Source organism: Lolium perenne, chromosome 3 (assembly GCF_019359855.2).
Source record: "Lolium perenne isolate Kyuss_39 chromosome 3, Kyuss_2.0, whole genome shotgun sequence".
In the NCBI taxonomy this organism is placed as follows: domain Eukaryota; kingdom Viridiplantae; phylum Streptophyta; class Magnoliopsida; order Poales; family Poaceae; genus Lolium; species Lolium perenne.
Genome location: NC_067246.2, coordinates 352,345,308 through 352,358,261, shown reverse-complemented (window position 1 = coordinate 352,358,261; position 12,954 = coordinate 352,345,308). Strand labels below are relative to the sequence as shown.

Below are 12,954 nucleotides of genomic sequence, written 5' to 3'. Positions count from 1 at the left end.
GCAAAATAGATGAAATAACATAAGTATTATGTCCAAACATGAAATATATCAATGAATAACAGCAAATTATGATATAAAATAGTGATGCAAATTGGACGTATCACAGGGCTAGGAGTCGGACATCGGGAGCACGAGGAGGCGCGGCGGCTGCGGGAGACGCGGCGGGAGGCGGTGCGGCAGGGCCAGGAGGTAGAGCGGCGGCAGCGGGAGGAGGCGGAGCGGCTGGAGTTCCTGGAGGCGCGGTGGCGGCGGGAGGAGCTGAGCCAACGCCGGTGGGAAGCGCACCAATAGAAGGGGTGGGAGGAGCTTGCGCTGCGGCGGCTGCAACGGGAGGAGACGCGGCGTCAGGATGAATTCTGCGAGCGGCGGCATTTGGCGGAGATGCAGCTCCGCCTACAGAGGCAGGAGTTGGATCACCGTCGGCGGTGGGAGGACCTGGAGCGGCAGCTGCGTCAGGAGGCGGTGGCCGCAGATAGAGCTGCCTACTTGACGTTCGTGGCGGAGAGAGCAGGGGATCATCGACGGAGGAGCAGCGAAGAAAGGAGGGGAGAGAGCACCGAAGAGAACGGCGGGCGATCGTCCACCTTCATAGAGCCAGATGGCCAGTAGGTAGTATGCTAGAGATGAAGCATGTTTCATATGTCATCCGGGGTCGAGGAGTGAATAATGTTTACTCGGATTTACCCGAAAATATTATTCATTCCTCGATCCTGAATGACATTAAAATGAAACTCAAGTAAAAATATTTAGTTTTTTGTAAAAAAAATCTATCGGAGCCACCGATTTAGGGACGCCGGTGTGAGAACATCTTCTCAAATAAAGGATGCAGTGCTAGCGTCCCGTCCCCTATACGGAGGTGCCGGATTTAGGGGACCTGGGAGGAAGGTAGTAGTTGATGGTGATGCTGCTAAATTGATCTTGCTAACCAAAGGTTGGGTAGTGCGGCGCCCACAGAGAAGAGACGGAGTATGGTGAGCACACGGCGTACGCCAGGTAGAGATGTGGCCGGCTGGGGTAGGTGGGTCAAACTCCCCAACCTTACTAACCGAGAATGACCGGTGGGCCCGTCCAAAACCTCCCACACCTCAGCACCACACCTACCCCAATCAATTCTCCTTCTCTTCCTCCCTCCTACTCTCTGCTCGGAGAGATCCAAACCCCATCCACCACTCTCTTCTTCCCCTACCTCCCTCTCTGCTCTTCTTCGGAGACAAGAAGATGTCGTCGTCGTCCAAGGTGTTCACCCTCGAGGAGGTCGCCAAGCACAGCTCCAAGGACGACTGCTGGCTCGTCATCGGCGGCAAGGTCCCTCCTTTCTCGTTCTCTTCCTTCCTCCACTGCTCAGCGAGATCCGGTGCCTTCTTTCGCTTTCGCTTTCTTGGGAATCTCCGCCAGGCGGATCGCGTGCTGTGCGGATCAATTATCACTTGCGTCCTACAACCTTCGTCATAAGAATTGTCTGTATCACAGTTGCTCCTGATCTGGGCTTCTCTTTTCAACTGCATAAATCCATTAGGAATTTCGGTTCGCGCTTGTCTACTCCATGGATTTTAGATCCAGGGAGCTCTCTCCGGGTGCAGTTCCGGCCTTTCCATGTCAATTTCTTTTTGTTTCTTATTATATATATATAAACCTCAATTGCCGGTCAACTGCACAGTATGTCATCACAAAGATATCAGGAAATATGTATATATAGTATATGCTGCAGTGAGATGAGAATCTTATAATTCCCAGCACTTGATTCTGCTAGAGTCGTCTTCATCTCCGTAGCCGCTGGTTAGGGGCACCTATGCATAGAACGCCTGTCCTTGTTTACTCGCGAGATTTATTGGAACAACTGAAGCGCTCCTGTTCAGTTTAGTAGCTGGAACCGGCGATGCGGTCCAGTTTTCTTCACGAGATATCATGCAACATAATGCACTTCCTTTTTATTTATTTGTTTTTATTGGGTTATTACACAGCGCGCTGACCTGTTTCATCCTCACTTTTCTGTTGACATGAATTATTACGCTGCTTTGTTCATATAGTAGTGAATGTTTGATTGACAACCGCGGGATTACATCCTGTTCAGTGTTTCTGCTGCACTAATAGTACCGTTTGGTACTATGTCATCTTCCTGGGGCCAGCTTTTGCTTTTCCATCCAGAGAAGATGTTGACGCGGCCACAATGTTTGCTAGGATAATTCCAAAAGCCAGGCATTGCAATCTAAGTGTGCAGTTATTGTGTTGATGTTCTCTTGCAAATTACATACACGTTCAAGTTGAAAATGTTTATTCTAGTTTCCACAAAACCCAAACTCACTCAAGAATTTTGTTGCTCTATAGGTGTACAATGTGACCAAGTTCCTCGATGACCACCCTGGAGGCGACGACGTCCTGCTCTCCTCAACTGGTACTTGCCTTTCCCCATGATTCTTTGGTAAACAAGGGTATGCCATTTCAGCTTACAAAGCCCCATTCGAATTGCAGCCAAGGATGCGACCGACGACTTTGAGGACGTAGGGCACAGCACGACCGCACGGGCGATGATGGATGAGTACTACGTTGGCGAGATCGATGCGACCACGATACCCACTAAGGTGAAGTACACGCCTCCCAAGCAGCCGCACTACAACCAGGACAAGACCCCTGAGTTCGTCATCAAGATCCTCCAGTTCCTGGTCCCCCTCGCCATACTCGGCCTGGCTGTCGCCGTACGGATCTACACCAAGTCGGAGTCTGCCTAGAATTGTTTATCAGTCTTTACTATGGATATTCTACACCGAGTCAGAATCTGCTTAGTACTGTTATATCAACAATCAGTCTGTCGAAAGATGGTGAACTGAATAAGTTTAGTGGGGATTGCATGCATATTTTGTACCATCGTGGAAATTTGGGAACTGGTTCAAAGACATCCACTGGTAATTCGTGACTTGAAACCGATAGATATCTGGGTATATTTTCCCATCTTGCTGATGAATGTTATTCTTATTTGATGTGATTCGTCTAATTTTCGTACTGTACATGTTTCTTTTGCTGGATGTTGTCACGCTAAATGATGTGTCCATGCTAAAATGTGTAGTATTATTTTGGCAATAGCAAGCTACATCTTTCACAGAAGCAAAAAAAGCAGCAGCCCCAACAATTCACGGATTTACATTGGCAGCCATAGCTTAGAAGTGTGACACTTTTCACAGAGGCTCCGCGTGTCATACGCACATTCTCAGTCATGCTGTAACAGATGCTGCTGCTCAGTGCTAACATTCAGTACAAGATGCAAGGTGAATGGATCTGACGACGTTCCTTGCTTTGGGGCACCGTATTAGACGTACTTTCCATCTTGCTACGCATCGTCCACATATAGAAGACGAGGCCACGACGTCTAAATTGAAATGCCAGAAAATGTATTTTTTTTGTTGCTTGATTAGGTATCCATCCATGCCTCCACGGGGGAGTCAGCCGGCGAGAAGTCAGGGAAGCGACCTCAGCCAGCGGTTCCCCTATGCATTTTACGAGCGATAATGCTACACACGGAATCAGACGTGGCTGCTGAATGACAGAAAAAAAAACGGCCGCGCTAATTGTGCAACCAAAAGGGTGTCCCGCTAATTTTGCATCCAACACCTGAAGCTTCCCTGTACGGTTGCCCTTGATCAGATCGATCACGCCGAGCTTCCTCCACCACGCCGTCGTGAACCACCGGGCAGCACGCAGGTACTCACCATCTTCCTCAACCAGTAATCAGACCTCGCAGTCGTGCCATTGGTGGCCGGCGGACATTCAGCTAATTATGCAATGAACCAATAGCTGAAGCCGTACGTTTTGCCTTTGTTTAGAACTTCAGATCGATCACGTCGAGCTTTCTCCATTGAGCCGTCGTGAATGGCCAAACCGCACACAGGTACCTTACCATATTCCTTAACCCAAAGATAGACCTTGCCGTTTGCCACCGGCGGCCGCCGAACGTTTGGCTAATTATGCAACTGACGACACTGTAGGTTCAGATTGAAGGCGTTTGCTCCGGTACAACCCCTCCCCTAAACTCAAAGCAAACTTAAATACAAGGACGCTTGAGATCGCTTGATACCCCTTCGTTTAATATTAAACGGGTATACGTAGCCCTGTACAAAACCCGTATGATCCAACTAAATTGTATACCGCATACGTATGTATATAATTATGTATGTATGTGGATTATTGGTGGTGATTCATCAGCGCGGTGGCGGTCGTGGCCGTTGGGCGGGAGGAGCAACAAGGTGGTGATGGGCAGCCACGAGGCACTGTGAGGCGAAGCTAGACGACACGAGTCTCGGCAATGTCTCGTAGGTCCGTACCGGTATGGTTGGGGCGGCGTGCAGGCTAGACGGCGGCGTGATGGCGCGACGAACGGCCGGATAGTCCGCCCCGGACAGTCCGGTGCAATTCGGCCGGACTGTCCATCGCGTTGGGAACGAGACTAACCGGACTGCGGTGCTTGCGTTGGATTCTCTTGTGGCGCCGGACTGTCTTGTGGTGTTCACGCTGGACAGTCTTGCGGTGCCGGACTGTCTTGCGATGCCCGCCGGACTGTCTTGCGGCGACTGTATGCCTGTATGCCTATACGTGGGAATACTAAGTTTTGGATTTGGGTTTGGATATGGGCCTAAATAATACCGGTTGAGTTTTGTAAGTTTGGGAGGGGGTTGTACTGGAGCAAGCCTCCAGATTGAAAACGCCAAGCTACTGAAGATCATTCTAGGGAAGAGAAACATGTTCAAGTCGATTGATCAAACCCAACTTGGCTTTCCTGATACTTAGCCATCTGCATTTGCGGGTAACTAATCTTAATATTCTACATGGATTATTGTGTAGCTTAGTTTTTATCTTTCAGTACATACTGCATCCATGTCTTTTACGACTTTATCTGTAGCAGGTATCTTTTGACTTTGGCATTAGTTCTAGCAACGTAAATCAAATCATGACAACTCCACTACCTTACAGAACATTTGTGGTACATTTTTTCTCATCTTGCTGTTTCTAAAAATTAATTTATGATCCAATTCATGTATATATTTTTGTCTCTTTATTTGTCTATGTAGTAAGTACTTTGACATCTAATTTACCTTCTAAACTTGTTTGGTGCAGGAACCATTTGACTTTGGTGTTAGCAACATTAATCCAACCATGGCAACTGCATTACCATATGGAGGTTCATTGTCTGTTGTTATGCCTCGAATTCTTGGAAAATATACAAGCATGATGTATCAAGTTCAGCAAAACTCCGCTCCTCTGTCCAGTTCTTCACAATTACGCTTTGATGGAATTGGAGAGTCCAACAATACCATGCATCGAAGTTAGACATGAACTTAATTTAAGGATGTTGGATGCAGACCTTTCTTATAATCTACATGTACATGGAAATTTTAGTGTAAAAACTTATAGGCACAGGGTAGTAGAAAGTAAACGTATTTATGTTTCTGAATCTGGATTCTTCATGTTGTATTTGAACTGATTACAAAATTATATGCAATTGCAATTTTCCAAGTAGATGCCCATTGTGCATATGCACTTCTTTTCACTGACAGTTCAGAATGTCTGTGTTAGCTTGGAAACTATCCAAACTACATCTCACTGTAAATCCTAGGACCGGAAATAAGAACCAGGTAATTGAGCATATTGGAAGCCAAACCATTAGCTAGCAGCAGTACAACAAGGCACAAGGATAGAACCCATATTGCAAGTACATCTGAACAATATGTATTCATGTAAATATAAACGTGAAGCTTACAGAGTAGGATGGAACAAAGATAACACAATACAAGTGCACAGCTAAGCCGTGCCACACAATTTTTACCCTGATAAGAAATCATACAACCCAGCCTTGTTTCTACATTCACAAACTATATACTACAGGCTGCAGAACAATCCATCGTCCCTAGGACTAATCTATACCTAATAATAAAGGAGCTAAGGTTTCTGCCAAAAAGTTTCGTTAACGCTTTTTTTCTAGATCGTTTTGGCCTTCCACCAATTTACATATAACGCACCAATACCACCGTACCGGTTCAATTGTTTTCTCGCAAACCAACAAGCTTGCTCGCACTGGGTGTTCGATGCGGACTATCCCCGATCTAGCCTGGGCCCTGGGCCATAGCAACCTTGATGCGTCTGGCCCATAGCAATGAATCGGTTGCATGCCGCTAAAAAGCTGTAAAACCCATCTGACACGCCTAATACTTTGCCCAATAGTCCCACCTCGCTATATTATAATGAATTTGGCTGGTTTATATACGTCAATACTTCTGGAATTAACAAGCCGCTCAATAAGATGTGATCAGAAACAAATTAACTTCCGCCGGCCAATGAGAGAGAATTGATGGGTGGCGGCATGGCCGATCAAAGGAGGGACGGAAGGCAATTGATGGAAGGGGAAAGCGGAGAGGCAAGGTGTCGGAGGTCGACGGCAGCTGCGCTCTGCCAGACGGGACAAGCGAAGAGGGCAAGGTGCCGGAGTTTGGCGGAGGGGTGCTGCCATGTCAGCGGCAGAGCTCTGGAGCGGGCAAGGTGCCGGAGTTTGGCGGAGGGGTGCTGCCATGTCAGCGGCAGAGCTCTGGAGCGGGCGTCTCGCTTGGCCGGCTCGAGCGTCCGCAGGGGCGCGCTCCGACGGCCCGGCGCAGCAGCGTCGCTCGCCGCGGCCACCAGAATAGAGGAGCCGGTGGTTGTAGGCGTCTATGGCAGGTGCGGCGCGGCTAGAGAGGCAGCCGAGGCGTCGATGGGCAGCAGCGGACGCCGGCCAGAGGCGGCGGCCGGCAATTAAGCGTGTCTGCGTTCTGAGCCTAGGGGAGAGGATAGGGTTACGATTTGTACTTGCTATCCTGGGCCTTGGCCGATTTGGCTGCTGGGCGCAAATACCTTCTCTGATGGGCCAATAAGTGACAACTACGGCTGCGCGAAAGAGGACCATCAGGAAGCCATTATGTGGAGATGTGAGCTGACTGATTAAACGTTAAGCCGCACAACCATCGTGTGGTACTGGTCCGTACCAACATGGCTTTGTTTTTTAGATTGATATAAATATTTAGTTTTCCTTTGGGGCATACTTTGCCATGCTACAATTTTAAGCCCAGCCAAACCGTTAAGAAGGACATTTTGGAAGGACATTTTGTTTTGGACGTTTGCGCAAACCATAAAACAACCCTAATTTTAGATAGTACCAGCGATCTAACTTCCTCTTAAGAACTCTTCGTCCCGTCAATAAAATAAATTCACAATAGTGATTTCCTTCGTCTATTAACAAAAATGAAGTCACATTCTTCATCAATAAAAATTTATTTTAGCTGAAAATTCATTTTGATTCATATCTTACTAAAATTTATATAAGGGTGGCATCCACCATATACATATCTGCAGTGTTACAAGTCAATGCAGCGATGGGGTCTTATAATTGATTATGTTCTCATGGTTAGGAAAAAGTGTGACCAACATCGACGATGATAATATTTCTCCCGGTGCAACGCACGGGCACTTTTGCTAGTCTATACCTATACCTACTAATAAAGGAAGGAAGGTTTCTCCCCTCTATTTTCGTCCGTTTTAGATCTATCCATACTTTTTAGAAATATTTACAAGCAGTGCCACCGCTTAGTCACGAAAATGGTTCGTCGAGAGAGAAAAAACGGTTCCGCGAACGGCCTTCACATCGGACGTACCTCCTTCATACGCAGCCCATGAACTTGGGCTTCCTCTTTCTTAGGCCTAACAGATATTCACCAAAGCGCGCAACCGGCAAATCCATCCAACGAAAGCGTAGCTTTGATTTTCTAGGTTCAATAGTCCCACATCGCTTCCGTACAATCAATTTCACCGGTTTATATACCTTCGAATTTGCCTGGAATATCAGCAAGGGAATCATGAAGAAATAACACCATTGGTTGGTATGAGATCCGCTGCCTGCATGAATTAAAGGAAAGGAATTAAAGGAGGGTGTTGCCGGCATCAAATGAGTGGAGCGACCAAAATAAATCTTGACCCGGACGGAGGACTGGAGGAAAGAGGCAAGCTCGGACACGGGCTGTCGACGATGGTGGTGGGTGCTGAAACGAGCTGGCTCCAGAGGAGCTCGCGCTTGCCGGAAGTAGAGAAGAAGGAAGTCCGTCTGCTCCGGACGAGGTCGCCGAGAGAGAAGGCCTGGAGAGGAGAATGGGCGGCGGCGCAGGCGAAGTGTGTGGAGGAGGATACGACCAAGGGAAGATAGGTTTGGGTCTGGCCGGTTGCTGGGCGCTCTCCCTCACAAACTAAAAAGCCTTTTTTTTTTCTTTTAAACGGGATTATGAGCTCCTTACTTGCTAGGATGGTGCATAAATAAAAAGAAGCACGTGCCTGCATCCTTCTTAAATAATAGTAGGCTACTCTTTCGTCACAAAAGATAAATGCATGGTGATACGGAAACATTCAAAAATGAATAAAACTCCATACGAAATATTTGGCAATTATGTCGCCTCCCGTCTGGTACCTTGCAGTGTCGTATCGGAAAGTTGTTTCTAAGGGTATCTCTAGCAGGCCGACATGAAACGGACGCTAAAATTGACGGTTTGCGTCGGCTTCAATGGTCAAAATCAACCGCACGTCCATCTGCGTCTATGGTGCCTCCAGCGGGCTGACACATATTTTTTCTAAAAGATTTTCCACTCAATTAAAAAGCATAATTTACATAGGGAATAAAAGAAAAATAAAAAAGAGATTTACATAGTGAATACCCCCTCGTCGTGGTGTCCGATAGCTAGAACTCTCGGCCCTCCTTCCTGGCCGTTCGCCAGTCGTAGAATACGGTGGCGATGATGTCGTCGCTGTTATCCTTTGCCTCCTCATTGTAGTAGGCCAGCGCGGCATCGTCGGCGACGGCTGGCGTGATTACGAGGCGCAACAAGGTGTGGGTGCGACGGAGGAGGGCTGTATGGGTAGTCCCAGTCGCCGAGAAATCCCGCCTTCCTCATGTTGTTTGTCTCAATCCCGCGCTACGTGTGCCATCGATCGGAGTCGACGTCGTAGGATGGGTCGGCGCGCACGGAGGTCTGGCGGTAGGTATTGATGCCTGCGCTAGGAAGGTACACGTCCCGCCAGTTGCCACACGACACCCAGTTGTCGTGCATGAGGCACGCCATGTCGACGGCGAGCGGCACCCCGTTTGACCAGGCCTCCTTCACACCGCTGCTAGATGCCTCGAATTCTTTCTTCTTCCCGATGGTAACGCGGAGACACGTGGTCGTGGCTGTGGGAGTGGAGGCGCGGTGCGGCGGTGGTAGGGAGGTGAGGGCGATGGCTGGGACGATGTCGGTCGCCTTTTAAAGGTCGGGCGTGTGCGGGGCACAATGCCATTGATGGCAGCGCGCTGACATCTGCGACGCAGACGCGAAAGCGAGGGCCACCGAAGAGATGCAGCCGAAACATGCCTCGCGCTCGCTGCTAGGCGGGCCCGTGGTGGTAGGACGTGGTCACGATGCGGAACCGCGCAGCGTCCGCACCGACGCATCCAAGGCGCATATTTGAGCCGTGTTTGCGTCTGCGCGGACATCCTGAGCACTATGCATCGTGCCGCTGGTAGAGGTGCAGGCGCATATTTCGATCGCCCGGTCGGAAACGATAGCTTCGCATCCGTTGTTGGAGATGCCCTAATATTCTGGAAAAAATAAGATTTTGGATCGAAGGTCAGAATTTTAATCAACCGCGGTAACGCACGGGCTTATTTACTAGTCCACTACCAAAATTTGCATGCTCCTGCAGAGAAGAACCCGGTAGCAATCCTTTAGCAATCAGTCAGCAATCTTATCGCCTTGATCTCAGTCTAGACCACATTAGCATCATCCATCCGCCCGTTGTATACCCACGAACAGAAATTGAAAGAGAGTTGCATTAAGAGAGAAGACAAATTCTTCAGCACACTTGCACTATAAATTCTGAAAATTATAGTTTTAACACCAAACCCTATGAGATCCGTTTCTGTGAGTGGGGAATCGACGCGCTGCTTCCGACGAGAACAAGCTCTCCGCGCCGCCGCCTACCACCAAGAGATTCCACTCTGTTGGAAGTCGCCGTCCATCTGAAAAGCAGGGAAGGTCACCGCGCCGCAACCGACTAGGGGTAGGTCCCCGCGCCGCTCCCGACGAGGGTGTCGCCGCGCCTCCGTCGATAAGCGGGAGGTCGCCGCGCCGGCGCCAAGGAGGGCTTGGTCGCGCGCCACCTGAAGAGAAGCGGAGCTCGGCTGGGATTGATGGATATTTTCCAAATGAATTTTCTTTTTTCCTGGGACGGAGAAACTTATCCACGCCAGCTCGACTCGTCAGCGCGTAGCATTCCGTAGCCCGATTCGTCCGTAGGTGTAGCATTACCGTTTTACGAGCCACCTCCACAACGAGTTGTTATGGATATAAACTTTGGGTGTGTTTGGTAGCCTACAGATGGTCCGATCAGGCCTAATTTGGACGAAAATCGGGAGTTTGGTTACCTGGATGCTTTGCTGGGTTGCACTAGCGCGAAGCCTAAAGCACCCGCGGCCAGGCCCAGCGACAATGGCCGATTCGGTAGTTTCTAGTGAGCCACTCCGTGCGCCTAGGCCATCTTCAATCGGGCGACCTAAATCGCGCTCGCGCGTCCGGATGGATCGAGCCGAACAAAAACACGGCCCAGTGCGCGGACCCATCCCTAAAACGGATGGCCGCGGCGTCCGGACGATTCAAACCCGGTCCAAATTTGGGGTGAGTTTGCGTGGCCGCGGACATCGAATGCTGGTCGCTCGCGTCCGCCCATGGCCCGCGTGTCATAGGAATAGAATTCTTTTCATTCAAAGGAACCATTACATTTTTTTAGCCTACTACTTCTATCCTAATACGTACGGGGCCGGCGGCCTCGCCGGCGATTCCCTCGCCGATGACTCCCTTGCCGTCGGGGCCGTGGATTTCACTCGACGCGGGCGGCCTGTACGCGTGAGGATTCCACTCCAGCTTACGAGCTGGGTGGCGCGGCGGAGGACTTCATCCTCCTCCTTTCCGCTCGCGCGCCTCGGGCGCGCTCGCGCTCCGCCTCCTGAGGCGGCACCATCCGCTTCCCGCATAGCTCCAGTTCCTGCAGGGCGGCGCGTTCCACAGCGGTGAGCGCCTCCAGGCGGACGCGGACGGCGGCCTGGGCCTCGTGGTTCCCGTTCCGCCGGTGCATGCACTCTTGTCGGCCGCGCTCCACCGACGCAGCAGCCTCCCGGGCGCGCCGCTCGGGCGAGGGCATCTGGATGAGGTGGCGGGCTGCTCGCATAGCGAGCAGCTCGTTCTTCTGCCCGAGGAGATCACCTAATCGGCGGCGGCCGGCCTGGCAGGTCGCCTCGTGCTCCTTCGTCACGTGCGTGAGGTCGGCGAGGCGCTCCTCGATGGCGGCGTTGATGTTGGCCAGCGCGAGGTCCTCCTCGTTCACGGACTCCTCCTCCGCGCCGTCCGTGGCCTCGTACCAGCCGTCCGCGGTCTCGTGCCAGCCGTCCGCGGCCGCCTCCACCATCTCCGCGTCCCCTTCCTTCTTCGCCGCCGCCTCGGCAGCGGCGCGGAGCGCGTCATCGTCGGCAACCCACCGCGCGTCCTCGCGCTCCTCCTCCTCCGTCCGCGGGAACCTAGCCCGAGCGGCGAGGGAGAGCTTGGCCCACGTGGCCTGCAGGGTGCGCGGCAAGGCGCCGGAGAAGGTGGAGGGGGAGAGGACGGTGGAGAGGGTGTGATGCGGTCTCTGGCCGCCTCTGTCTTTTATAGCCGGCGGCCTAGCGAGAAACTTGGGCGCGAGCGCGCGCCAAAGGGCTTTTCGCGCGCGCGGGAACTTTTCCGCGCGTTCCACCGTTGATAACCCACAAGTATTGGGGATCGCAACAGTCTTCGAGGGAAGTAAAACCCAAATTTATTGATTCAACACAAGGGGAGGTAAAGAATACTTATAAGCCTTAACAACTGAGTTGTCAATTCAGCTGCACCTGGAAAAGCACTAGTAACAGGGGTGATGTGAAAGCAGCAGTAATATGAGAGCAATAGTAACAGTAACACAGCAGTAGTAGCAATAACACAGAGGCGATGGCACCAGAAAATAGTTGATACTACTTCCAATGTCATATAGAAACGAGTATATGATGATGAGAGATGGACCGGGGTTCCCAGCGATCTACACTAGTGGTAACTCTCCAATAACAAGTGGCAAGTGTTGGGTGAATGATACGCGTACAACACGCGTCCGTTGGGAACCCCAAGAGGAAGGTGTGATGCGTACAGCAGCAAGTTTTCCCTCAGTAATAAACTAAGGTTTATCGAACCAGTAGGAGCCAAGAAGCACGTTGAAGGTTGATGGCGGCGAAGTGTAGTGCGGCGCAACACCAGGGATTCCGGCGCCAACGTGGAACCTGCACAACACAACCAAATTACTTTACCCCAACGTGACAGTGAGCTTGTCAATCTCACCGGCTTGCTGTAACAAAGGATTAGATGTATAGTGTGGATGATGATTGTTTGCAGAAAACAGTAGAACAAGTATTGCAGTAGATTGTATTCGATGTAAAAGAATGGACCGGGGTCCATAGTTCACTAGAGGCGTCTCTCCGATAAGAATAAGCATGTTGGGTGAACAAATTACAGTTGGGCAATTGACAAATAAAGAGGGCATGACCATGCACATACATGATATGATGAGTATAGTGAGATTTAATTGGGCATTACGACAAAGTACATAGACCGCTATCCAGCATGCATCTATGCCTAAAAAGTCCACCTTCAGATTATCATCCGAACCCCTTCCAGTATTAAGTTGCAAACAACAGACAATTGCATTAAGTATGGTGCGTAATGTAATCAACAACTACATCCTTAGACATAGCATCGATGGTTTATCCCTAGTGGCAACAACACATCCATAACCTTAGAACTTTCTGTCACTGTCCCAGATTTAATGGAGGCATGAACCCACTATCGAGCATAAATACTCCCT

The 12,954-nt window shown here is 50.2% G+C and overlaps 1 protein-coding gene and 2 long non-coding RNA genes across 3 annotated transcripts; 2 read left to right on the top strand and 1 right to left on the bottom strand.

Annotated features, from left to right (window-relative positions):
* The first annotated feature begins 1,125 nt into the window (after nt 1–1,125).
* LOC127346219 (cytochrome b5) lies at nt 1,126–2,982 on the top strand. Its single transcript, XM_051372777.2, has 3 exons — nt 1,126–1,305; nt 2,326–2,392; nt 2,470–2,982. Exons 1-3 carry the CDS (start codon nt 1,219–1,221, stop codon nt 2,724–2,726), a joined length of 411 nt encoding a protein of 136 aa, XP_051228737.1. The 5' UTR covers nt 1,126–1,218; the 3' UTR covers nt 2,727–2,982.
* Nucleotides 2,983–3,515: 533 nt separating this feature from the next.
* Nucleotides 3,516–5,505, top strand: LOC127346221 (uncharacterized). Its single transcript, XR_007879397.1, has 4 exons — nt 3,516–3,693; nt 3,816–3,880; nt 4,684–4,969; nt 5,104–5,505. It is a non-coding gene; the product is annotated as an uncharacterized lncRNA (long non-coding RNA).
* Nucleotides 5,506–5,705: 200 nt separating this feature from the next.
* On the bottom strand, nt 5,706–8,503 carry LOC127346220 (uncharacterized). The gene is made up of 2 exons (XR_007879396.1): nt 7,500–8,503; nt 5,706–5,910 (listed from the first exon to the last, which is right to left on the bottom strand). It is a non-coding gene; the product is annotated as an uncharacterized lncRNA (long non-coding RNA).
* Nucleotides 8,504–12,954: the final 4,451 nt, after the last annotated feature.